Below are 26,796 nucleotides of genomic sequence, written 5' to 3'. Positions count from 1 at the left end.
ACTGCATTTATTGCAACATTACAGGCTTTTTGGTGGAAGGGGAGTTTGTGGTTTTTTTTACCCTGAGTCAGTTAGAATATAGAGTTTCAGCTTGATATGAAAAACTACTAAGTTGTGTAATGTATTTTAGTCAAGAAATAGCCCCATGCACAGAGAGCTGACATTACAGCAGGTTGGAGGCAGATTCAGGCAGGGATTATAGAGTTTAACAGAAAAGAGGAAGCATTTCTGGACTGTTACAGGACATGCTCACTGAATTCTAGTTTACTATATGCTGACAAGGAATCATCATCAACAAAGGAAGAGATTTACCTGCAAAGTTGTTGCGCTCCTGATGAATTTGATGTGGATTTTTAAAGCCTGACTCATGTTTCTACAGAAAGTCAGATGTTGATCAGATTGGTCAAAACAACAACAGGCACCAATATCACCACATGTGAAACCCACTGCATTCTGCAAGAAGAGGCAAGCAGAGCAGGTTCTACATAGGCAGAGGCTCTGACCACATTTCTAAATTAGGAAGCAATGGACCTGAAATGTACTCTCTGCCCTGATTTAAATCAAATGAATGAACACAGCAGGAGCACAAGTACCTCATGCTCTTCTTTAGGAACTCCCCAAAGGTTTCAGTTGGCTTTGCTATTAGTGTTAGCATCATACAAACAGCCAACTCCTCCCACTAACGGGGTGATGGGACAAGTATCCCATGAGTACAAAAGCATCTTAAAGTATCACTCCAGAAAAGCTCCAGATCAGACAACTCCTACTACAATAATACCATCTTCTGCTAGAGAAACGTCATTCTCTGGGCCTCTACTATAGTGCATGGTCAGTATCAGACACAGAAGGAGACAAAAGGCGATTACAGACCCAAGAAGTTGTAACAAAAGACCCACTCGCTGCCAGTACCAAAAACCCCAAACATAAAATGATGTGCAACAGGAGACTGACTGAAACTAAAACCCCCTTTCTTTTTATAATCTTTATGCAGACGAGTAACCTTAACTTCCATGTTCACATATGACAACAAGCAAAAGTGACAGACAGTGCAGCCAAAACAGTTCATATATAACTTAGCTTTTTTGTATCTTTTTTTTTTTTCTTTAAAGATTCAACTCCCAAAGATGGATGTTCCTGGGACGTGACTAAAATGACATCCGAGAAGCAGAAGTCGGCCACAAAACTTCAAAAAAAGAAAAAACTCTTGAGCCTTCAGTGTCTGCTTCTAAGGAGGAGGATTTTAGCCTCCAGGTACAAGGGAGAAGAATCTGGAGCATCTTTACTTGGAGAAGCTGCTATTCAAACCAATTTCTTCCTCCCCCTGTAGTAGTGCTTCAATTGGAATCAGATTGGATGGGGTTTCAGGGCTTTGGAGGGACAGGAAGTCTGATACATCTATGGCACTTAATGTTTCAGTCTGTGAGTCGGCAGGGTTAGCCATCTGACCGGTGGGCTCACAGGAAGAAGAGGAGGAGGAGGAAGGAAAAGTCTGAGGCTGCAGCTGAAGAGTTGGCTGCTCCAAAGTTTTCGGGTCAGGCGAGGAACATCCCTTCTTACTAGTTGCTTTCTCCTTGGCAGAGTCTCGGCAGGCACACTGACACTGGCAGGCCTCCTCTTGCTTTATAATGATAACAGGAACGCTGAGACCAATCTGCTGAACAGAGTTTCCTGAAGGTGAAATAGAAACAAATAGGCGCAGAAGTGAGAGAACTGCATAATCTCAGTGCAGTGAGACACAAGTAATCTTTTAGGTTTAATTCAGATGTAAGCTCCTCATAGCAAGAAACTTTCATTTTTGTTTGTCTCAAGTAACATGCATGCCTATGGCATCATATAAACAACAACAACAACGAGATCCAGAAAAAAGGGAAACAGCATTTCGAATAACCCTAACTCAAAGCTAGGGGAACTGCGGAAGCCCAAGTCGCCATTAACCGGACTCTGAGCTAAAGCACGTAACTATAAATCTGCTCAGCCCTGTAAGAGGCAATGAAGTTAACAGGTAGTCAGAGCTGTGTCAAGATGCATTAGCTCAGCACTGATCACATGAACACGCCAAGCTCTTTGCAGCTAGTTACTACTAAGTAGAGGAGCAACATTCAGCCTGCCTAGGTTTCAGTCATTAACTCCTCTTCTTATAATACAGGACTTGACCCAAAGTCACAGGATGAAGTGGGGCCATTCCACAGCTCACACAGCGAGCGTTGCTTACCTTGCTCAGTTCCTGTGTGGCATTTCACAAGAACATTGGTGTTTCCCAGCCGATGGCCAGGAGAACCCGTTCAGTGGAAAGGTTACCTGTTCTGTGACACTGGTGTTTAGGAGTCCCAGTGTCAATATCTAGATTTTTATACAGCACTCAGCACCAGCTACCCGAGTGCCAACTTAATGTTTTAAACCAGCTTTAAGGGGTTTAAGCAGAGTGGTGTTTAAAAATTAAAGCCCTTTTCTGTTTAAATGCCTCTGTCCCTTTAAAGCAGAGACAATCCCAAGGGATGGTACTATGGCCTCACACCAGCCTCCCTTTCTCATCACCTCAAAGTCAGCTATCTTCCTGTTCATTCTCTTTGCTCTGCTTTCCTGCTAGTGACTGCAGGGAGGGTTCTTTCACTTGTGCTCCTCTGTTTATTTAACACAGTCTCCTTTCCTCTTTTTAAATCTCATCTTCAAGCCTCTTTAGCCTACAACTGACTTTGTGAAGCATCTGATACTGTGTATGAAAGATGCCAGATAAAAACAAAATATATGTGACTGTATATTTTATTAGATGCAGCTCAGAGAGGTGGTCAGCCAACAAACGGTTGGTGCTGGATGGATTAAACAATGTAAATTATCAGCTGCTCCCTCTCCCCTCATGTAAGGATTTAAGGTTGGAAGTGCTCTAAAATCTCAGTGAATACATTAATTATCTAACTTAAAGGAGCTACTTTGACTTTTTCATCTCATACACACATAACATTAGAATACCATATGATTTTTAATAAAAAAGAGATAACTAATCAAGACAATATATTTTGCAAATTTCTCCCCAGTACCTTCAGTATTATCTTTGTTTCCTTCTTAATGTTATAATGCAAGTACCCCCAATAAGGTCAAACATGAGTCTAAAGTGAACTAGGCTTAAACCAGTGCCTTTTAAGAGTGTAAAAAGCTGAAAGGTTTTCTTGGACTTTTTAACTAGCAATTAAAACACCCCAACAAGTACTATTCAAGGAGATGTCACCTATTACCAAGGGAATGTCACCGGGCTACAAAAGGGTAAGAAGTTGCATTTCAAATGCACATACCTGTGTTGCCAGCCACTGGTAATGTGGTGGTAAAAAAGACCTTCTCCACCTTTGGAACTTGTGGCTTTAAAAAAATAAAAACACATTTGATGCAGTTAAAATCATATCTCCATTAAGCAACAGCAAACTCCAAACAGCTGTTAGCAAGAGAAATGTGTATCCCAGAGAAATGACTGGAAAACTGGATTACAAATTAAGTAGTTTGGTTTGATATGGGGAATTCCATGTTCTGGATATCACAAAACTGAGACAATGACATAGGTAGTCCTGAGATGCTGAACTGAGGTGCTGTGGATTTGCCAACACACATTGTTCACACTTCCAACAAAATTAATTAATACTTAACCAATAATCCATCTTTTCCAGAGCATTCATATCAATGGCTCTTTATTTGTTGGCATTCACAACAGAGGAAGCTTTTCAGATGGCATTGGCTCACTACTTAAAAGAACAACACAAACTATTCTTGAGGTCTCAAACACACAGATCCACTTAGCATCAGAGACATCCTTGTTTTGCAGAAGATTTTTCGTTATCGTTATATACAAGGCTCCTCCGATTTATGAGGCAATAGGATTAAGCTACAGAACTGTATAGACTATAAAATGCCTCAATGCTGAAAACACTATAGAGTTTTTGTGCTTCTATTTTGTCACAAAGATGGATATAAAACAATTAAATACAAGTTACTCTCAGGCCTCACACTGCAATGCCCCAGGTGAAGCAAGTCCACGTCCTCTGTGAGGCCTATACAAGGGAGTTTGTCAGACAATAAGAAGAAGAAAACAACCCACTAAATCTTCCTCATCTCTGGATTTTCCAGACATTTTCTCCTTCGTAACCACCTTTTAAGTTCTTCAGGGCAGGGATTGTCAATTTGTGATCTGTACAGAGCCATTCACATCACCACTACCCAAGACTGAAGCAGACACACCTGGGATGGGATTGAATCCTGTACCTCTCCAATATACTAAAGTTAGACATTTTTCTATTAAAAAACAGCCCCCTGCACTATGTGAGGAACATGAATGTTTTGAACAGTCTTTCAGCAATGTTATGGCAAATACTAACCATTTGTTCTTGATTTTGGGGAGATCCATTGGCACCATTTAAAATCCATTGTAAGTTCTGTTCTCCCATGACTATGCTGGACTGCAGAATAGCAGTGCTCTGAGATGGAGTAATTGTTATAGTCGGGTTACTTGTCAGAACAGAGTTCGCACCCACAGGCACAGACTGAACCACAGCCGGCAGAGGCTCAGTGGCACTCGATGCTGCTGGAGCAGAGGCTCCGGCAACCACTGAAAGTCCTTGTACAATGGGCTGTGGTGGTGTCTGAGTGTGCGGCAGAAAGTCTTGGTGACTGGCTGCAAACTGTGTGCTGTGAGGAACAGGCACTTCTGGGGACTGTAAAATCGTCGCAGGATTTCCAAACGCAGCTTGCTGTGAACTGGTTCCTATGGAGGTGGGAGCTGGAGGGGGTGCGGAGGTTTGTAGTGCTGGGTGAGAAGGCTCGGAGATGCCAAGCTGCAGTACAAGTGGGAGAGATAAAGATGCTGAATCTCCTACAGAAGGCTGAACAGTAGTTACTGAGTCTGCATCACCGTTAAAACTTTCAATCAAGGCAGCTGCCAAAGGAAACAAAGTAAAGAAGAAATATGAATACACCAAGTCTCACATGGTCCAGAAAAACTGCTATTCACTGAACCTTGAGAAACTAAGGCTAACTTGCCCTCTAGCTAATAGAATGCCAATAACAATGCTTTTCATAGTCAAAGCCTTGTACAAAACTCATTAACGCAAGCCAGTGAAATAGGGACATTTTAGGTAGCCAGGACAGGGACCTTTCTATATCTAAATTTAGGAAGCCAATAACACTGTACTCCTGTTAGAGCCATTAGCTCTCAGGAGCTGAAAGTATTTCTATTATAAACTCCCTTCTACAGATGGTTTCATTCATTCAGCCATAAATGCCTGCTCCAAGAGGAAACCTACTACAGAGGAGTTTATAAGGAACATAAGCCCAGCAGCACCATTTTCAGTGCCATAGGATGACACACAAAGCTGCTGCAAACATGATCTCAGTTCTAGTGACACTGTCCCAACACTCCATAGACTATGAATACTATTTACTTTAAAAATCAAAATAAATTAAACTGGCGATGCTCCCCACCAGCCCTTTCAAAGAGACACCTGTCTGGTTTCTACTAAGGCTTTATATTATCCACTAGGCAATAATTCTCAGTCTGAGACGCATAAATGGAATTAGCTGTCTGCACGGATAGGCGGGAAGGTCTCTCAAATTGCACAGATACAAAGTGTACCTGTCTGTTGAGAATCTTCCTGATTTGCTGTATGATCTGGGCTCTGGAACATAGATTCAAAAATGCTTGCTGGTGAGATTGTGCTAAGATCTCGTCCATGTGTCTGGGGAGGAGAAAAAGGAGAGAGAAGTGTTAGATAACAACAGCTCCCCAATCTTAATAAACTATTTGCATAAATGCCAGTCATCTAGCATATGTATGTTGCAATCGTTTGCTCAGTTATTTTAATGGGCCACCCTCAGAAAGGGCAGGGTACTTTGTACTTTATGCAACTAGCACACAGCATGAAAGATGCAAGTTAGCTAGCATTAGCCATGACACAAATTCACCAATCAAATGAACAAGCCTTTATAGAGAACTTAAGCATAACCCTGAACTTAACAAACCCCTTAAAAGGACACTTAACTATTCTTCTGTAGCTGTATTTCATTTTAACCCCTTGTTGTTTGTAATACTTGGGTAGAATCTGAAACATTAGAATTGTTTATATCAGTTTTACCCCTATCATTTGGGAAACTTTCTTATGCACAAGCCTTCATGGCTCTGCTTAGTTTACCTCCTAGTCTGTGCACCAGTGTTACCTGTAATGTCAGAACTGTTCTTGGAACAGGATTTGTTAAATGGCTCCAGGAGCCAGCGCCACTAAAAGATACCAGCCCCTCAATAGTGTCTAATTCTTCTCTATGCAAGATTTAGTTATGGCCACATTCCCCACTAGATGGGAACCGTTTTGCCATAAGGTTAGAGTTTAAAGGAACACTGCTAGTTCCGGAGAAAAATCCTTCCTTTTCCCTCTGCTGAATTAGAAAGTCTGTTTTCAGGTTACGGGGACATTTACAACAAACAACCAAAAGTCTGTGCTTGAGATGCCAGCAAGGTGGAATTACTTCCTGCACAGACTTCTACAAGCACCTACAAGTCTCTTCCCAGATAAACTTGCAAAAGGATGCAATCTCTTTCAGCAACACCTGGAGGCAACCTAATTAAGTGATTGTGTCACAGCCAGTTATAGCCTTAGTATACGATTCCACCAATAGATGCAAAATGCAAGTTACAGAAATGGCTGGGGAGGGAAAAGCCAAATGGTCGAGACTACGGCAGTACAAGCAAATGGTGCTAATTCTGACTCCAACATAAGGCTCTTAACTAGCTGCAAGTGCCAAAAGGACAAGCTCGATTTAATGTTTTCTTCTGTCTATTTCTGCCTGAAGTCTTTGCAATGGGTTCTTCCCTAGACACAGATTCCCCCAAACCAGAGCAAAAAGCATACAATGTGTAGATATATAAACAGGTTACCCATTTCACAAACTATCCAGCTACCGTTAACCAAACAGCTCAGAGCTGGTCAGAGTTAGATCTCTGGCTCTCAAGTGACTTAAAATGAAATTATTTCTACATTGTTGTATCCAGCCTAATTTACTTCTGCCCACATAAAATGTTACTAATTCACTGAAACAGAACACTAGGATTGCTTTGCTTTTAAAGGAATTGTCCCCGTTTAACAGAAACAATATTGTGAAGAAAAAGTTAAAATCATATGTAGTATTACAATTACCGGCCTCTGCCTCAGTAGTCAGAATCAGATGCATTGTATATGCCAAATTCACCCAATAGGATTGCAGCAATATTTCATAATGACAGATGGTGAAATCCAACTGCAGGAAAGGAATCAGAAGGGCTGTGTAGGAAGTGCATGCATTTGTCAGCACATGATGTAATGCATTCTGCCAAAAAAATCCACTCAACTGCACTGGTATCATTCCTAGAGTAAGTCGTTGCAATGCCCCTCTCACTAGAGAGGCCATGCCCAGACAACAGGAACAAAATGGGGACCAAAAGCAGATAATGCCAAAGGACAGAGCAAGTGAAACAAAACCAACCAGTTTTTAATACTTAAACCCTGTATTCCTCTGGATGGGGCAAACACTCTATAATAAAGACGAAATCTCAAATTATGGGAGAGGCATGGTTACTTACTGTATTAGAGTTTTCCCGCAGTTCCGAATCTGTGGATATGAGGCTTAAGTCGCTCAGACAAAGTGAGTGGTTTGTATCCTGAAGAGGAATACAACTGCAGTTATGTATTTAAATCAGTGTCAGCAATACTGGACATTCCACAGTATTTTAGATCACTTTCTTTAGAGGTACAGGCATCTACACAGCTTGTCAGGCTATTTTGTTCAGGGTAGATAAAATCAGTGATTTAAAAAAGAAATCTATTTAAAATTAAATCTGAAATTGACAACTTATCTCAAAGCCAAAACTTCTTATAATTTAAATTGAATACAATAAATAATATTTAGTACATATTTCCTGCCAAGTTTTAAAGAAAGTCCAAGCCACTGAACTAGTGAAAGTCACTGGCTAAGCACCTGGAATCAGAGTTTGCTGAAGTGTTAAACCAGCTTTTGACAGCAGTAGCCTCTTCTGCTGGTACAGAGAATGTTTTCTTCACCTCAATGTATTCAACTATATCAGTTCAATGACTGATTCAAAGTTAAGAAACCAATTAGGAGTTGAAAAAGCAGGAAACCTTGTTTTCCTCTTCCAATCTATGAATAAAAACTAGGTGTGAAACAATGAGGTCTACTCAGTCTAAAATCTTGAAGGACATGGTGACCAGAAACAATCAGTTTAATTCACTAACTACAGATAATATTTCCTTTGTTTAATAAATCAGTTCATTTTAAACGCAAAATATATTTGGCAATTTTTTTGATACACTTTGTTTATGTTTCAAGTGCATTTAAGGTAGTTTTATTAAATAAAAAAATTAAAATGCGGCTTTTTTGCATTTTTAATTGAATTTGAATTTCAATTCAAACCCTGAAAGAATTGGGTTTGTTTAGTTTGGAAAAGAGAAGACTGAGAGGGGACACGATAGCAGTTTTCAGGTATTTAAAAGGGTGTCATAAGGAGGAGGGAGAAAACTTGTTCACCTTAGCCTCTAAGGATAGAACAAGAAGCAATGGGCTTAAACTGCAGCAAGGGAGGTCTAGGTTGGACATTAGGAAAAAGTTCCTAACTGTCAGGGTGGTTAAACACTGGAATAAATTGCCTAGGGAGGTTGTGGAATCTCCATCTCTGGAGATATTTAAGAGTAGGTTAGATAAATGTCTATCAGGGATGGTCTAGACAGTATTTGGTCCTACCATGCGGGCAGGGGACTGGACTCGATGACCTCTTGAGGTCCCTTCCAGTCCTAGAATCTATGAATCTATGAAAAGCGTGACACAAATCACAAGTAAAAATTAATCTAGAAAATAAGAAATGCAAAAGCCACCACATCCTAAATTAAAAAATAAAAAATTAAGAATTTGAATAAATGTAGGTTAAGCTATACATAATTACATAAACAAATGTGTACACCCACGAAAGCTTATGCTCCAATACGTCTGTTAGTCTATAAGGTGCCACAGGACTCTTTGTTGCTTTTTACACATATACCATATTCTAGTTTGCAAAAAGAAGCCCCAATTTAGTGTAAAGGCTATATTTAATTACAAAACAACATGTTTTAATGGTTACCAACCAATGAAAATTAACCTTTATTTAGGAAAATAACTAAAAAGTATAAATGCAAAAACACAATTAAAAATATTATTTAAATCAAGGTTTCCTGCTTGCTGATTTTAATCATAACTAAAAATCAGTGACTTAAACAGCTCTGATTTAAATCAATCCACCCTGATTTTGTTCCTTGATTAGGCACGATTTATTTTGAAGTTTAAGGCTGGGAATTTCAGAGGTGCCTGAAGGAGCTAAGCACCAAAATCCCACCAATTTCCAGTGGGAGCGGTGCACCGAATACGCTTAGCACAATGTTGCACACACTTTATTGCCTCAGGAACTTCTCCCCAAAATATGGTTTTGTTCCAATCTACCACAAAAGCTCTAAAGAAAAAAAGAGAAAGCTACTGACCTCAGATACGTTGTTATTGGGAAGTGCATTATATAAGTGTCCTTTCTCGTGACCTTTCATGTGACTCTTGAGACTATACTGAGTACTAAAAGTCTTCTCACAGCCATTACTGGGACAGAAGAAGGGTCTCTCTCCTACAAGAAGCACAAAACACCACACTGATTTGTACAAAAGTTTAGACATCTCTTTACAATACACCATTTTGCTTAAGTCAGAATCATCGTCCAAGATATGGCACTAGTTAAAATATGGGAAAAGAAACCGGTAAGCTGGCAAGAGTATTTTAAGTGCTCTAACTGCTTCAGCTCTTCTCCCACTACTCTGTACTTCTTACTTCAACCACCGTTGTATTACTTTAGATGGAATATATAGGCCAAAGGTGTTAACATAACCCAGTCACTGTCCAACACTGAATAGTTTTAAACAAGGTTTGGTATAAAGAGACCTCTGCCTGCTCAGTCCTCCCATGGCAAACACAACATTAACAATCCTTTGTAACATTTTATTAAAGATACAGAAAATAATGGAAAACAGTTAAAGCATCTGAAACATAAAGTAAGGCTTTCATTTTAACAACATCCCTTGTTCCCTTTCCCTTTAGCTGGAGAGAGTTTCTAGAAGGAAAAACCCCCATTTGACAGTCTCTTAGATGGTATCAAAGATGATAACTGTCCTTTTGGGAAAAAGAGAAGAAGTTAGTTGAAATGGGCTGGAGCTGTTGTTATTGCTGCTGTTGTTAAAGTCCAATTCCGTTTCCTAGAAGACATAACAAGACAAACACACATAAAAGGGGAACAAAAAGAACAGAAAATACAGATTGTGTCTTTGATGTTGACTTTCACTTGCAATTTCATTGCTGAAAAACAGGCATAGCACACGATCTTACCAGCCACTCTAAGACCTGGCAAATTTGTATCAGCATCAGGCTGTTTAGCATATTGCATTTAGCTGCCTTTTTCTGATCACGGGTTCACAGCAGTGTCGCAAAATATACAGTCTTGGGTGGCTAAGCCAGACTTTTATTAAACAGAAGACAAAAGGATAGACATAGGAAAGAAAAGAAATAAGGTGGGGGAAGGAACAGGCAGAGGAGTCTCACATCCCAGGTGATGTTTGGCCTTTAGCCAGAGATGCTGGAGATGTCATCTGGGTACCCCTCTCTCAGGCCCAGTCTGGTCAGGACATCTCTCAAGTTTAGGATGAAAAAGGTCCAGGACTCCAGCAGACAACATGGATCACAAGTATCAAAGGGGTATCATGCATCTGACGAAGTGGGTATTCACCCACGAAAGCTTATGCTCCAATACATCTGTTAGTCTATAAGGTGCCACAGGACTCTTTGTCGCTTTTAACATGGATCACAGGCATTACGGTGACACTCGCTCCAGTAGCCAATTTCTCACCCCAAAGTCTCTTTCTTTAAGGACTCAAAAAGGGAGCGATGCGTGGAATAAAGCTTCCCCTTGTTATTTTGTCCACCAATTAAGACCTACTAGCCAAAATAAGGTTCCACACTCTTCTTGTTTACCATGCATCATTTTAACACAATCCTTGAATTATATTAGGCCTTTTTGTTTGGGCTAACTCAGTCTGTCTCCCTTTCCTACCTTTTCCCATCAACATTTGTTGTTATAGGTTATTGTGACGATATAATGAACTTACACATTTTTTACAGTTGAGTTCAAAATTAGGGTAAATTTGTAGGCCCAATTATCACAACCACCCATAACTCGGTAAGAAAAAAGGGACATCGCCTCCCATAAAGACATACTCAAGTTTGAATGTCTTGTACAGGTTGCTGCATAGAGTCAAGCTTGCAACAGCAACTCTCAGGGAGAATTTCCATAACATACCCACATTTCAATGGTCCAAGATGAATTCCACCATATAAAGAACCTCACACTCAATGTTATGCTGAAAAGAGTAAACAAGGAATGTAGGACCTGTGGGAACGTCTGAACAGCCTACTAACAGCTTTAGTGTCACTTCCTGGGTGCAGCATAATAGCCTTAGAAATAGAAGTTTCCAAATTTGTCAAGTGAGTTGGTGAATATTTAAGTTTTACACGTCATTATTGCGGCATTTGTGAGGTGTGCTGGTGAAATTCAATAGCTGCCAAATTTAAATTGAAGGGATATTTTTCTATTGTTCACTACCCTGAGATAGGAAACAAGAAAGGCAGCTAATTAAAATATTAAATGAATTATTAATTGCTCACCACTTTTGGTACAGTACTGGTTTATTTGCTATGGTTTCTGGAGAAGGTTGAGAATTTGTTCTAGAAGACAACAGGAACTGGAAAGATGTCTTTTGTAGTGGATTCACTGGCTGGCTGAGTTGAGTTAATTTGTTCCCATCTGAAAGTTTGTTTTTATTAAATGCTGCTGGATGTATTATGATGTTGAAAGATTAAATGTCAAGGTGCCTTGACATCTTTTTTATTGTTCCTTACATCTGAATAAATAAAACAAATAAATAACTGAAACCTGAAAGGCAGATCATGCCATTAAATGCCCTTGCTGTGCTGCTCTGTAGACTACAGGTATAAGCATTATTAGGCTTATGAAAGTTTGTATAAACAAAAGAGGCTCAGTTAGAGAAGAGATCCCTCCAGACTTACCAGTATGTGTCCTAACATGTGTTTTAAGGTGGTGGCTTGCAGCAAAAGCCTTTCCACAGCCGTCATGATCACACCTGAGTGAAGCACCAAACAGAGAAAAGTTAGCAGCAGACTTCTTGGATATATCAGGTATAATGCGAAGTCATGCGTCCCATTGGGTGCTTGACTGAACTGCAGGATGCTCCAGATTTAAACTCTGTTAATAGCAGCTATTGGGAGGTATCTGGCTGCACACGCTGCACAGATTACAATGTGACAGCAAAATATAAAAGAGTAAACAAAGCCATTTATTGCGATCACCATTTTTTATGGATTACACTTTCCACCATAGCAGGGAAAAAACAACAGATTTTGTAGATGTGCTGCTCCTCATAGCAGCTTGGCCAGCCTGATCTATTTGGCAACAGAGCCATTTGGTGCAAGCAACTGCAACGCCGTCCTCTTCTCGCCAACCGAAAAAGCGGCAGTACAGATATGCTCGTGTATCTAGCTTCCCTCACTGGACTAAAAGTGAAAATATTTCATGCAGTTTGTCTCTAGATTCTTACAACAAGCCTCTTCTTTGTAGTCACTCCACTGATTCGCACAGACTGTCAGTTACCAAACTCACCTGCCATTCTCCCCACAGAAGAGGGGAAACTGCCCTCTAGCGACTTACCTAAATGGCTTTTCTCCTGTGTGTGTTCGAATGTGCTTCCTCAGATCGCTGAGTGTTGTGAAGTATTTACTGCAGCCTTCGCTTTCACAGTTAAACGTTTTTCCTGTGTGAAGCCTCTGATGTGCTTTCAACCTGCAAAGCATTCCAAAGAAATCCCTCTTACCACATGCAGCACAGCAAGGCTAATGAGCCATATAACAAGGACCACAAGACAGGTTCAAAGGCTTAACAAATTCTGTTTGTTCATTAAATTTATCAATATCAGTGTTTATAAAGCGACAGAGTCCTGTGGCACCTTATGGACTAACAGAGTGTTTATAAAGGAGTGCAGTACACAAATCAAAAATGTCCGAAAACGCTAGGTGTTTGAACAATGCTGAGCACAAAGGGGACCACACAACTACTTCTACTGCAACACAAATAATTAATGATAATGTCACAAATGCTGCTCTCCCAGTTCTTGGTTTTGATGGAAGAGGATCTTTAGGCGGATTTGAGATTCTATAGCAGGATTGGGTCTGGAGCTGGGAGAAGGATCCACTCCCAAAAACTGCAGCCAGGGTGCTCAAACAAGAACTGAATTTGATATGAAAAACAGTGGTAACCATCTGCCATGCAAGACAACAGAGCTGCATGGAAGGGCTCTTACCTGTACAGTGTATTGAATGCCTTTTCACAGCCCTGCACATCACACTCAAACGGCTTTTCCTTAGTGTGCACTCGGACATGAATCTTGAGACTATAGGAGGTAAGGAAGGCCTTGCCACAACCTTGTTGATTGCAGACAAATGTGTATTCCCCACGATGTGTCTTCTGATGAGTGCGCAGATTCCCAGCAGTGCTGTAGGTGCGAGGGCAGCCCTCAAAGGTGCACTGGTATCTCTTAACCTATGAGAAAAATGCTGTAGAGTTTAAGTCTACAAAATGTACAATTCAGCTGAACCAAGTTTCTAGCACTTCTGGGATCTAATCCACAGCATGGGCTCTGATAGGGTTCGTTGCCTAGTGTGACTAGCTAGGCTTTTGCTCTAATTAAAGACAATAAGCTGGCTTCTGATCCCAGAAAGATACCAATGTATTTTTTTTAATTAACAGATGAAGTATCAAATTACTTTGCCCTCCTATTGTGTTATGGGGAAAAATTCAGGCAAATCTACAGAAACAGAAGTTTACAGAGTTTAACTAGTATAGGAACATGAGTCTAGTGGGATAATAAATCAAAGTGAAGGTCTAAGTCCCCATATGCATTCCAAATTAATAAACTTAGCCTTTAGCAACGGGCATTCGACTGTGCTGGTATGTTTAGAGGAAGAGGCAGACAGATACATACTTTTCTAACCTGATCCACCAAAGTGCTGAACCCCCTTAACTTCCATAGACCTGCACAGTGTGAAGTATAGTTGCTCAGCATTTCACAGGACTACGAGTCTAATGATATATTGCTCTATGCTCTCTCTCATTTTTAATTTAAAAAAAAAAAAAAAAAGAGTGTCTGAATTTAAATTCAAAATATTCTAAAATGTTCAGCTAGTGACCAAGATAATTGTCTAGTTTCAAACACACAGTAACAAGTCCACAAAGAGCAGCCATACAATCCGTACAAATTCCAAACGCACACCAACATCCCCCAATAAGGAATACAAGACCAGGCCCTAGAGGCATAACTCTGCACTGTGCTGCTCCAATACACTGATAGTGAGTGGAGGATCTCTTTCAAATTATTGTGGATTATCGATTGCTTTGTTCCATCTAGTCTGCATTTTTTTTACATATCAATATAATTTATACCAGCAACATAGTAAAATTGGGGCATTTTCTTTGCATATGTATAATGTAAGGATACTGCCCAAAGACACCACACTAACTGGGAATATCAGCTCAACAAAGCAAAGGTTTGCAGAGATATAACTGGAAAGAAGCTCATGCCAATACAAAAGCTTTTAATTCTTACCACGCAGATTGTTTTGTGAACCAAAATGAGATTATAAACATGGAGCTTTAAGGCGCTAGGCAAGTAACCCAGAATTCCCAACCAGCTGCTTGGATCACCCGACTCATGTCGGACTAGATTTGATAGAAATTCTGCCAAGCTTCGGCACCAAACAGGGAGAGAGTGCATTAGAGGCTTACATAGTAAGCAAGTCAGAATGTTTCATTGAATTGGACTCTCTCTCCACATGGAATAAATCATCAATTTGCTATGCTAGACTGGATTTCTCTTCAATGGTAATTATTACACTGACAGCTTTAATTTGAATGCAATGGTTGAGAACTCCCATCAGTCGCAAAATGAGTCCAGAGCCCCAGTGAGGAGTGGGTGACTGGCAAGTGGAAATACAGAGGTTTAGAAACATTTATAAAGACAGAGCAAAGCCACAATACAGTAGGCAGAACTTGCTGCTTTTTCTCTGAAGATTAGTTTAATCACTGGATATAGGAGGGGAAGGACACAAGCCAGAAACCTTCTTATATTTCCCAGAGTGCTACTTTTCCTAAAGCACCCAGTACTATTGCTATGAGAAGAGGCTTTGGGGTAATTTCCAAATACAAGGTACCGAACTGTGCAATGAAATTGGGGAGACTGGCTGAACCAGTACAGCCACACCACTTATAGCTTCCTGTCCACACTGGGGAGAAACCAATACAGATTTCGCCAGTTCAGTTGGATTCATGTAGATTCCAGGTATCACAACCAGCACATGTAGAACACTTAGGATGGCTGTTATGGGTGGACACAAGGACTGTATGTGCATTGCAAACTCATGGTCTCCTAACAAATTTTTGAAAGCCTTTTCTCTTAGGCCAGACAGCATGGCCTGAGACCACACTAGCTGCTTCCTTTCCCTAAAATCCTGGGAAAGACAAGAGAAAAACTTTAAACCTCTCAGTGATTCATCACTCCTCCCTACCCCTTTTCTTTACTAGAGTAGATAAATGCAAGAATATTTGAGAATCAGCATTCTTTAGTGTCACTGGGGGTTAAGGAGGAAGGAGAAGGGAGCAGGGACAGATTTCTGAGTATGTTATCAGGCTGTAAATGTATTTTGGTGCTGCTTAAAGTGATGCAAGGTGACAAACACTGGAAGTTAGGTGAATGTGACAAACAGCACAATATCAGCACCAAGAATACTTCACCAATAGCACATCTGGTCAAGAACCTACTGAAAGCCCCTTGTAGTCCTGCCAGGAATGGAAGCATCTGGTTAATGCTTTGCATTGTATTTGGTATAAATTGAATGAGCAGTGAGTCTTCAGTACAGTAGGTAGGGGCTCTTTTCTGTAAAAGCCCTTTTGCTAGTCTGTATTTGGAGATGAGCTTGACATTCTCATGTAATAATGTTTATGGTACCTCCCTCTACCCTTTTAAAAACATCACTTTGATGTGTTAAAAATCTTTATCATCAGAAAAGGAAGTAGATTTGAAGCAGATTCATACACAAGCAGAATTAGTGCATACACTCCCTCCCCTTCCTTTCAGAATGTCTATATACAATATTAGGAACAATCAGAGAGACAAAATTAAAATTAGTCTCTGCTTAAAAAAGATTCTGTAAATGGTGCCCCCTATGCAAAGGTTGCACTAGAGCTAGGAAAGAGCTTGTTCCACGCAGTGCGTTGCTTTTCTGGAAATTGTATTAGTTATTTTAAACAGAAGTTTGGGGTGGGATTTTCAAAAACATGCAGCACTGGCCTAACTCTGCTCCCACTGAATCAGGGAGAGTCTTATTACTGCATGCAATGAGAGCATTTAGGCCAGTGCTGAGAAACTTTGAAAATCCCAATTGGATTTTAGAAGCTGGATTTTCCTACAGACTCCAGCATTAGATTCAGAAACATTCAGGACCTCTCTCTACTACAGCTTTTAAACAGTTCTATTTCTTTGACAGTTTGAGAACTAAACATATCGTCCCTAAACTGTTCTTTGAACCAGACCTGTATTTTGCCAAACAAAGTGGTCCCTCCGTGTGCTGCATGGATGTATGGAAAGCAGGATGGAAAGGCGTGAGATTTTATGTAATAATATTTACTAATATTGTTAAAGAAAAGACAAGACTCTAGCCCAGGGATCGGCAACCTTTGGCATCCGCCCCCCCGGGTAAGCACCTTGGCAGGCCAGGCTGTTTACCTGCTGCGTCCGCGGGTTCGGCTGATCGCGGCTCCCACTGGCCGCGGTTCGCTGTTCTCAGCCAATGGGGGCGGCGGAAAGCGGCGGCCAGCACATCCCTCGGCCCGCGCCGCTTCCCGCAGCCCGCATTGGCCTGGAGCGGCGAACCGCGCCCAGTGGGAGCCGCGATCGGCCGAACCTGCAGACACAGCAGGTAAACAAACCAGCCCAGCCCGCCAGGGTACTTACCCTGGCGGGCCACGTGCCAAAGGTTGCCGATCCCTGGGCTAGCCACTAAGCCTACCATATTCAAAAGTGACCACAGATTTTGCAAGTATCAGGTTTCAATTGTCCCGCAAGAGATACACGAGGACTGATTTTTCAGAGAGAGTGCCCAGAATGCCTATGGAGATCACTGGGAGCTGTAGATGTTCAGCACCTCTAAAATGTCATGGGTGTCTCAAGCTGGGCACCTAAAAAATGACACATCCACCCATTAAAACTAGGGGCCACTTTTGAAAGTGTTCTTGGTTTCCCTCCTTTCAGAGGGCTCTGCCAGCTGGATAATTCAGCACCCAGGGACCTGCAGCGCTGAGCCTCACAAACATGGACACTCTGACCTTTGGTTTCCGTTAAGGGCATTTAGGCACAAGCTCAAGACCTGCCTGTTTGAAAGGTCACCTATGGAAAGTGAGAAACTTGGGTGATGACAGCAAAGCCAACATTCACTATGGACACAGGGCTTATTGAACCATAGGCACCAGCCAACTCAAAGCCTCCACTGGGGCAGCGCAATCCCACACCACTCCCAAGTGAGACTGTGTACAGAGCACACATTTTGACCCTATGCTAGTGCTACATGGGGGCAGCTCAGCAGTGAGGCCCCTTTCACTAGAAATGAAGAGGAGGATTTGAAGGGCAACATTAAAAAAACCCCACAAGACATCACAAATTACATCCCCACCTTTGGATCTCCCAGGCGCCTGCGTTTTAGCTTGTCCATCTTTGGGGGCAGCGAATGTTTTCCCTTTTATATACTGCACAGCTCTTTGCCAGTACAAGGATTATTAAGTGCCAATGCAAAAGCAAAAGGCCAGCTGACATCTCTCCCCTGCCAGGTATTGGTGACCTGCCTCCTATGAATACAAGCTACAGGGGAGAGGCTGGCACTACGGACACATGTAAGTGAAGGCAGAGGCCCGGGGCCTTTTTAAGCCTGTTTACAGCAAGCAACATGCAGAAGACTTGATGGCAGTAAAGTGGGTCACAGTTTGCACTAAATCCCTTGGTGTTATAATAATTGTGTTTGGGATTAGGGACACGTTTTGTTGGTTGGTATTTAATTCCTTTTCTCCTGTTTTTATTTATATATACATATAAATTACAGTTGTCACAATTCTCATTCAATCCAGAGTCTCTTGTTGATTCAATAGTAGCATTTTACACTAGGAAGGAAAGAAAGAATTATACATTTAATTTCACCTTCCTTTGATGAGCTGATAGATCCTGGTCATTACAGTATCTTAAAGCAAATTACATATACAAAAGCTTCATGCACACCAACAAATAAAAATATGCTATACAGAAGCTAGCTACCAAGGGAAGAGTAATCACTTAAGTAGGAAAGTAACTGAATTTTTTGTTTTCCACGGTGACCAACATGGGGTTTGAATCCTGTCTCCTTGGTGCTAGGATGTGATTGTAATAATTTAAGCTGCTTTGTGAAAAGGAGGTAAGTTTTTCTAGCATTCTATTAAATTCCCACAAAGACTCATCTTCATATTGGATTAATGGGGACTGGAGAACTTCAGTCTAAAAACAGGCCTTAATTTACATCTGTACCTACAGCACAAGATTAATTTTTGTGCCTTTAGAACCATATTCATTTCTAATTGTCTAGACCCCACTGCCAGCTTGAGAACACAAGTGACAGTGATTCTGAAGTGCTGCTATGGTCCAGAGAGGGAGTTAGGGAAGCTCAGTGAATCTCCCAACTAAAATGAAGGCTGTAGGAAAAGCGAAATTCTGTGCATAGAAGTTTCAATTAAAAATTGGAATGGGGTCACTTATATAGCATCTGGAGTTCAAATATATTTTAATGTTGGGCAAATTTACTGTGGAAGCAAGCTACACAGGGAGAGGCTGTCCTAACCTTTTAGGTATTAGAGGAATAGAGTAACATAGGTTAAGGTTAGAGAAGGATTAGTAAGGCTTTTGACACAGTCCCGCATGACATTCTCATAAGCAAACTAGGAAAATGTGGTCTACAGGAAATTACCATAAGGTGGGTGCACAACAGGTTGAAAGACTCTACTCAAAGAGTACTTATCAGTGGTTCGCTGTCATAGTGGGAGGGTGTATGTAATGGTCAGTCCTAGGTCCAGGACAATTCAATAGAGTGGAGAGTAAAAGATGACACCAAGCCTGGAGAACTTCTAAACACTCTGAAGGACAGGATTAGAATTCAAACTGATCCTGACATACTGGAGAATTGATCCAAACTCAGCAAGATTAAATTCAATAAAGACAAGGCAAAGTACTTAAATGGGGAATAACTGGCTAGGTGGTCATACTGTTGCAGAGGATCTGGAGTTACAGTGGACCACAAACTGAATATGAGTCAACACTATAATGCAGCTGCAAATAAGGCGTATAGGGTGTCATATGTAAGACATCATTGTCCCACTTTAGTTGGCAGTAGTGAGGCCTGTGTCTAATTCTGGGCACCACACTTTAAGAATGTGGACAAACTGGAGAGAATCCAGAGGAGAGCAACAAAAATGTTCAAAGGTTTAGAAAACCTGACCTATGAGGAAAGGTTTAAAAAAAACTGGGCATGTTTAAGTCTTGAGAAAAGACAGTTGAGGAGGGACCTGATAACAGGCTTCAAATCTGTTAAGGGTTGTTATAAAGAGGACAATGATCAATTGTTCTTCATGTCCACTAAAGGTACGACAAGTAGTAATGGTCAATCTGCCGCAAGGGAGATTTAGGTTAGATATTTAAAAAAGTTTTCTCCCTATAAGGGTAGCTAAGGTCTGGAATAGCTTCCAACAGAGGTCGTGGACTCCTCACCATTAGAAGTTTTTAAGAATAGGTTGGACAAACACCAGTCAGGGATGGTCTAGATTTACTTGGTTCTGCCTCAACGCAGGGGGCAGGATTTGATGACTTCGAGGTCTCTCCTAGTCCTATATTTCTATGGTTCTATGAACACCTGCTTTTCAAAGTCCATGAGCCCTGAATGCCATGCTAAACTGTACAAGTGGTACCAAAGTGTGAAAACACAACAAGGAGTCCTGTGGCACCTTAAAGACTAACAGATTTATTTGGGCATAAGCTTTCGTGGGTAAAAAAAACCCACTTCTGGTTTTTTTAACCCACGAAAGCTTATGCCCAAATAAATCTGTTAGTCTTTAAGGTGCCACCAGACTCCTTGTTGTTTTTGTGGATACAAACCTTTTAGGAATCACAAGCATTAAATCAAAGGAGGAAGGGCAGTTACCAAGTGCTGGTAGCACAGTAACTCTAGACTCTAGGGAAAGGGGTGGTTAGGAAAAGTACCACACACTGAAGAATTCTGAATAGCATGGGAAATATTTAACTACAAAAAGCAGCAGGGGAGGGTGGGTCATGGAAGGAGAGAGGGAGATTGCATAGACAGAAGTGAAAGAATCAAAAGCATGCATTGCCACAGTAAGAAAAGCAGCCTTGGCATTTACAACAGGAGGGCAACGGATAGCTCTTTGGTGTCACACAGCAGCCACTATGGGGTTGGAGGAGACCTACAGCCTTCAACTCTCAGCACCACAGACTAAACCTCTCCCTTTTTCAACTACTTCTCCCTAGCAGCGGAGACCATTCTGCCAGCCCTCACCACCTCCAATCTAACGTGCTTTACAAAGACATGCCCTTGCCTGCAGCAACTGCTCATGGAAAAGGAACAGTAAAATAGTCCACGATTCTATACCCCCGTCATTGGCGGTTTTTAAGAACAGTTTAGACAAACACCTGTCAGTGAATGTCTAGGTACACCCGGGGCTGCCTCAACACAAGGAAAGGACAATATGACCTCTCAAGGTCTCTGCCAGCCCTACATTTCTATAATTCTATGAATTTTAGCTGTCCTTCATGCAGCTGAAAACAAGGAGGAGCCAGCACCATGCCCACAGACCATCTGAGAATTGCTGCACAGGATTTTCTAGAACAGATTCATTCTAAGACACTACTTTTGCTTATTTAACTGGATACTGTCTACTCACAGGAGCCTACAGGGATTACTCACTCAGTTCTGTAGAAGGCCACAAGCAGAAACATGTACTGGATGGCCTCTTAGGAGTGGGTACAAACATCTGCAAAGGAACGTCAGTGGGCTAACTGGATGGAAAGGGGAAACACTATCAGCCAGATATGGGGGGTTATTTCTTATTCCTTGGTCTAGTACAGGACAGCATAGAGACAGAGAAAAGGTAAAGAAAACACTGGACATGTTTAAAATGAAAAGTATCCCAGGCCTAGATAACAGTCATGCACCAGCTTTCAGGAAAGTGAGGACAGAAATTTGCGAAGTTTTAGCATTTTTAAAATGCTTCTCCATGACAAGATAGAGAACTGGAAAATCTAGCATCCATGGGAGAAGAGAATCATTGTGCAGAGAAGGCAATAGCAATTTTGTATTAGTTAAAACTAGGGTGACCAGACAGCAAGTGTGAAAAATCAGGACGGGGTGGGGGGTAATAGGAGCCTATATAAGAAAAAGACCCAAAAATCAGGACTGTCCCTATAAAATTGGGACATCTGGTCACCCTAGTTAAAACACACCATACTGCATGATTTTGTAACAGCAAGACAGCTGATGCGAGGTATCTTTGCTGAGCATTGCAGAAAGGTTACACATCTGCTCGGCAATTAAAAAAGTTGATCTTACAGTTGTAGTGTTATAGGTTGAGACAAAGCATCAGAAAGGTCTGGCATGTAAAGTAGACTGGTGGATTAAAAACAGACACAGGGTAGGAAAGTGAATTTTATTAGCCTGAAAAAGATACATTATCTTTCCTAACAGGACTACCAACTTTAGTACCACTCATTACCACTAATATACATCAGCACTAAAATAAATTGGATCCCTGGTAAAGCAGTTTGTCCTGAAGTTAGGGTGCAAACTGCTGCATCAAAAACCTCCACATGCAGGAGAATCATCTTTACATTAACTACTGCAATACATGAAAGTGTTTTACATACTTGTGAGCTACGCAAGATTGTGGGCACTACCAGAAGCTATTAACAATCGCTTGGTCCATGGCTGCATATATAAGTAGTGAGACGAGGAGCTATAGAACTATACTCAAAGCAATACACATCTTTTAGTACAGAGGGCGTCTGCTTACTGTAGATAAAAGGTCTGTGCAGAGGGGACCAAACATCTAAAATGAAGCTGTCATGCAGAGTATAGAGCAGGAAAAGATGGAGTTTACCAGAAAAAGGCTTGATGCCATCACCACAAATGAAACATGGCACTAGGACACAGCCACAGATGGCAGAACACAAACTCAAAGCAATATCAGTTCTGTAGAAGGCAATGGCTATACCTATGTTGTGTATTCTCTTTGCAAAGAAAGGATAGCAGAACCTTGGAGGGTAACCAGAAGGAGCCTAGATTTTACACATACATCTGAGATGGGGCTAAGAGGAAGTTAAGTTTATCTTTATTGGTGAAGAAAACTTGGTGGCATATGGGATGGAACATTGTCCAACTAGCTAAACTGTTCAGACTGCTGAGTAATTCAGAACCCAGGGAGCACAAATTACAAGATTAAACTGAGTTCAGGGTGAACTAGTACCAGTGAGTAGGAAGCTTATGAAACTAAGATGGAAGATGATGTAAGTACTAGCTATTCTCATGGGGAAAGTAGTACTAAAGGTAGAACGAGATGTTGTAACAAAATAGCATTAAAGGTGACCTCCAAACTAAAGAAATTGGGGCTAAGCCCTTTTACTACTTTGTGAATGTTCATAAAGGGTTTCTATTCTGCTTCTATCTCAAATATAAGCAACATCAAGTCATCTTCCCTGTTTCGTAAGGGCCAGAAAACTAGTGTGATAGCTTTTTCAGATCTTAATTGATGGTGCAAGGGTGTTTAGTCTTTAAAGTTCTTTCCTCCCAACTAGTTGTCAAGTGTTTAAATTAAGCAGACATAAGACCACATTTCCCCAGGATTCACTTTTACTGTACCCCTACTACTAGTTCTCTAGTCATCTTGACTCCTCTACAAAGAGTGAAGTAGTCATTGCCTGAATTTACAGTGTATAACAAAGCAGAAAAGACAATTACAAAAAATCTTCCAAGCCTTTTAAACACCTCAAAGTAATAGAGGACAATCCCATTTTTTACACATTTGGAGAAGGATCCACACTGAGTTAGCTAACACACAACACTATTCTCAGACACTGGAAGTGGCAAGTTGAGTGTCCTATAAAAGACAAAGGAAAACTGTAGCATGACATAAAAATAAATGTTAGCAATAAAGCAGTGGTGAAGAAGGCAAGGTGCAGCAGCCAGTAACACAACTGAAAATTGGAAAAGGAAATATCCCATTTGAGTCCTAGGCTAACAGATTTGCTGGGTGAGACCTTCCGGTCCAGAAATTCCATCTCTTACCTGAAAGCAACTGCTGCTGCTATTGAACCACTTTCACTTTGCCAAGTGAACGCCAATCAAGGTCCCCTGCTAAACTAAATTATTCAGGCTTTCAAACCCAGATTCCATTCTAACTAAAGGCCCAATTCTGCAACCCTTACTCACAGAGAGTATCTGCTACACAAGTAGTTCCATTGGCTTTAATGGAAATACTCATGTAAGTCCTTATTCACCATGAGCAAGGACTACAGAACTAGCCCGAAGTCTGAAATGCTGACAGATTATATTAATACTAGTCAACTAAAGACACCACACACAATCCATTATTTTTGGAGAAATTTTTTTTTAACCAAGTCTGTCCGAACCCGCTTTGCTTTCAACACAACAAAAATTCACTATGAAAATCATGTGTTCTATTGCTAGAACCACCCATTTCACATGAGTAAGCTGGTTCAAAATGTCACGTTTTAATCAAGTACAATTGTGACTTCCTAAAACTTTACTTGTTGCTGCTACTTATTACAGTACCTCAGTAATAATACTATAACTAAGGTTATGTCAAGCTTCTGTTTCAAATCAGTGTGGGTGATGAAGGTTTAATATTTTAGAAATTTCAAATCACAATCGGCTGGAATTTGACACTTAATTGGGATGCAGAAGTTTTCCTAAGCCAAACTTGGTACACCCAGGCTAAGAAAGCTTATATCCATTTTAAAGGCTTAGTTTTGGCAATATTTTTAAGAGTTGTGAAAGACTAATCAAGCTATTTAGAAAGAAAGACCACTAAAGCACATGCACTATTATCATGGTCCTTATTTTCTAGTCACCTTTTATTACTACATTTAGTGGTTACTGCACTGTCATGAAACATGCTGGGGTTCTCTTCAGACAGTAGCAGTTATATAATAAGGCATATGGTCTACATAGTGAGAGCAGGAGAGACTGTGAATCAGGACTGACACATTACCTTCTTGACTCTGGCTTCTGACTCACTGTGTGATCCTGGGCAACTTAACATGTACTTACCTACACAAGCACAGAGCTACTGTGAAGCTAAATCTAATGGTTGAGATTTTCAAAAGTTATGTGGAGTTAGTCATACGTTTTCCTTTAGTGTGCAGCTAATTTCTCAGTACCACTTGGGAAAAAAAAAAATCAACAATATCTGCAAAGTGCTTTGAGATCATCAGATGAACAGCTCTCAAGATGGGCAAAGTTCTACGATTATAGTTGGTCACTTACTTCTTTACGCTTGGTTTCTGGGCATTCAGATTGCAAAGTGAGAGTAGCTCCTTCGATATTTCTTGGCATGGGAGTTGAACCAGGATTTATAGTCAAATGAATCTGATCTGGAGAAATAATATGTTGCACATAACCCTGGGACATTCCTTCATGATCTGCTATTAAATGAAATCCTTCTTCATGACCCTCTGGTAAAAAAGGCAAGTGATCTCCACATTGTCCTTCATCCTCATCATCTTCTAATGTCCCATGGTCTTGTTCAATTAGAACAGTTGTCCTGTCATAAATTGTCCCAGATGATGAAGGAACCAGACCATTTTTGTCCACAAACCTCATCATTTTATCATCTTGGGTCAGTTCATCTTCCTCCACTTCATAGTAATGAATGCTGTCATCAGGACTATTTTCCCCCATGGTTTAATAGAATTCAGTGCAGGATCATGAAATTAAAATGTAACAACTCATCTGTAACAAGATTAGTACAAGAATAAGAATATCAATATTTAGATAAGGACTTCACCTAAATCCCTCAAGGGTGTGAACTTCAACAAGTTTATATTTCCTGTCCCCATTAACTCACTTCCAGAAACCTTGTCTCGCTTTCAGAAAACCAAGACAAATAGTGCAGTTAAGTTTTTATTCAGTTCATATAAGAAAATACTTTCAAAAGTGCTCCAAATCTTCTAAATTATTAATATATATATTGTATGAGACCTGAAAAGGGCCTATAGTTCTCTTTTAGAGTAAGAAGAAACATCCCTCCACAGAGATTGGGCCTCTTGTACCTAAGTCTACTAAAAGCCACATACAAATTACTGTATATTGCCAGAGAGCTGCCTTGAAATTATGAAACAAGCAAGAATCTCTTTGGGGCAGGACTGTCTTTTTATTGTGTGTTTTATTGTGTGCATAGCACAGCAGGACCCCATTTCCTGACTGGGGTCTCTAGGTGCAACTGCAAGAGAAACAGTTTCAGCTCTTTACAACATAAAGTGCCAGGGTGAATGGGTTATAGTATGACACTATAACAGGATTGTTTCTGTGCAAAAGTCTCCCAGATTTTATAAAAACAAGCTGAGGGCAAACATGCCCAGGGCAGTAGACCACATTACTCTTCCACAGACATCTCTTGCTTGTTGCCTAGGGCTGCACTCGCTGAAACTGCATGAGCTTTGCAAACATGTTTGAACCTCAGGGCCGGGCTGGAGACAAATGACTACTGGACATGAGCCGGCACCAACCACAGGCCCTGAAAAACCACCCCCAGGAGCCAAGCGCCAGAGTGAAGCAGGGAACAGCGTGCACCTATCACCAGCCCTCGAGCGCTGAGTCAGGTAGGCACGGGGCTGCTCCTGACCTGGCAGCAAAGCTCAGGCTGGAGCCGGGCCCCCGTGCTCGGCGCTGCACACTCACCCCGCCCCCGCCGCTGTCCCGGGCTGAGGCCAAGCCCCCGTGCTCGGCGTTGCACACTCACCCCGCCCCCGCCGCTGTCCCGGGCTGGAGCCGGGCCCCCGTGCTCGGCGCTGCACTCACCCCGCCCCCGCCGCTGTCCCGGGCTGAGGCCAAGCCCCCGTGCTCGGCGCTGCACACTCACCCCGCCCCCGCCGCTGTCCCGGGCTGAGGCCAGGCCCCCACCCCCACCTTAGCCCCGGGCCACAGGCCGGGCCGCCCAGCGCGGTACCCCGGGCGGAAGGCTGATCCCGAGCGGGCTGACAGCGCGGGCCGGGCCGGAGCCAGAGGCCCAGATCCAGGGGCCCGGAGCGGCGCCACAGCCCCGCCCGGGGAGCGGCCGCGCTCACTGGGCCCCGGCAGGACCCCGGGCCGCCCCCGCCCCAGACGCAGCCCCCGGCTGGGCGCGCCCCGCTCTCACCAAGCGCCCGGTAACAGCGGCAGCGGCAACCTCCCAGCGGCACCATGATTACCCAACGCATCATTTCCGCTTCCGGCCCTCGCGGAGCACGCCGAGACCCGCCCCTTCCGGCCCCGGCCCCCGCCCCCGAG

The 26,796-nt window shown here is 41.8% G+C and overlaps 1 protein-coding gene across 1 annotated transcript; it reads right to left on the bottom strand.

The window, feature by feature from the left end:
- Positions 1–1,114: 1,114 nt before the first annotated feature.
- On the bottom strand, positions 1,115–26,727 carry MTF1 (metal regulatory transcription factor 1). The gene is made up of 11 exons (XM_065421771.1): positions 26,666–26,727; positions 24,796–25,260; positions 13,461–13,699; positions 12,812–12,943; positions 12,154–12,227; positions 9,534–9,667; positions 7,589–7,666; positions 5,612–5,714; positions 4,359–4,915; positions 3,288–3,351; positions 1,115–1,668 (listed from the first exon to the last, which is right to left on the bottom strand). The coding sequence occupies exons 2-11, from the start codon at positions 25,207–25,209 to the stop codon at positions 1,280–1,282; spliced, it is 2,184 nt and encodes a 727-aa protein (XP_065277843.1). The 5' UTR covers positions 25,210–25,260; positions 26,666–26,727; the 3' UTR covers positions 1,115–1,279.
- Between the last annotated feature and the right edge of the window lie 69 nt (positions 26,728–26,796).

Source organism: Emys orbicularis, chromosome 23 (genome assembly GCF_028017835.1).
Source record: "Emys orbicularis isolate rEmyOrb1 chromosome 23, rEmyOrb1.hap1, whole genome shotgun sequence".
Taxonomy (NCBI): Eukaryota; Metazoa; Chordata; order Testudines; family Emydidae; genus Emys; species Emys orbicularis.
The sequence above is the reverse complement of the archived record's forward strand: the minus strand, read 5'-3'. Positions and strand labels throughout refer to the sequence as shown.

Excerpts from the sequence above, each read along its gene's own strand:
- MTF1 (XM_065421771.1), bottom strand. The coding sequence starts at position 25,209 with ATGGGGGAAAATAGTCCTGATGACAGCATTCATTACTATGAAGTGGAG. Across the intron at positions 12,944-13,460 it reads GCATTCAATACACTGTACAG|GTTGAAAGCACATCAGAGGC; the intron begins GTAAGAGCCCTT and ends AATGCTTTGCAG. Across the intron at positions 1,669-3,287 it reads ACCAGTGGCTGGCAACACAG|GAAACTCTGTTCAGCAGATT; the intron begins GTATGTGCATTT and ends TTTCACCTTCAG.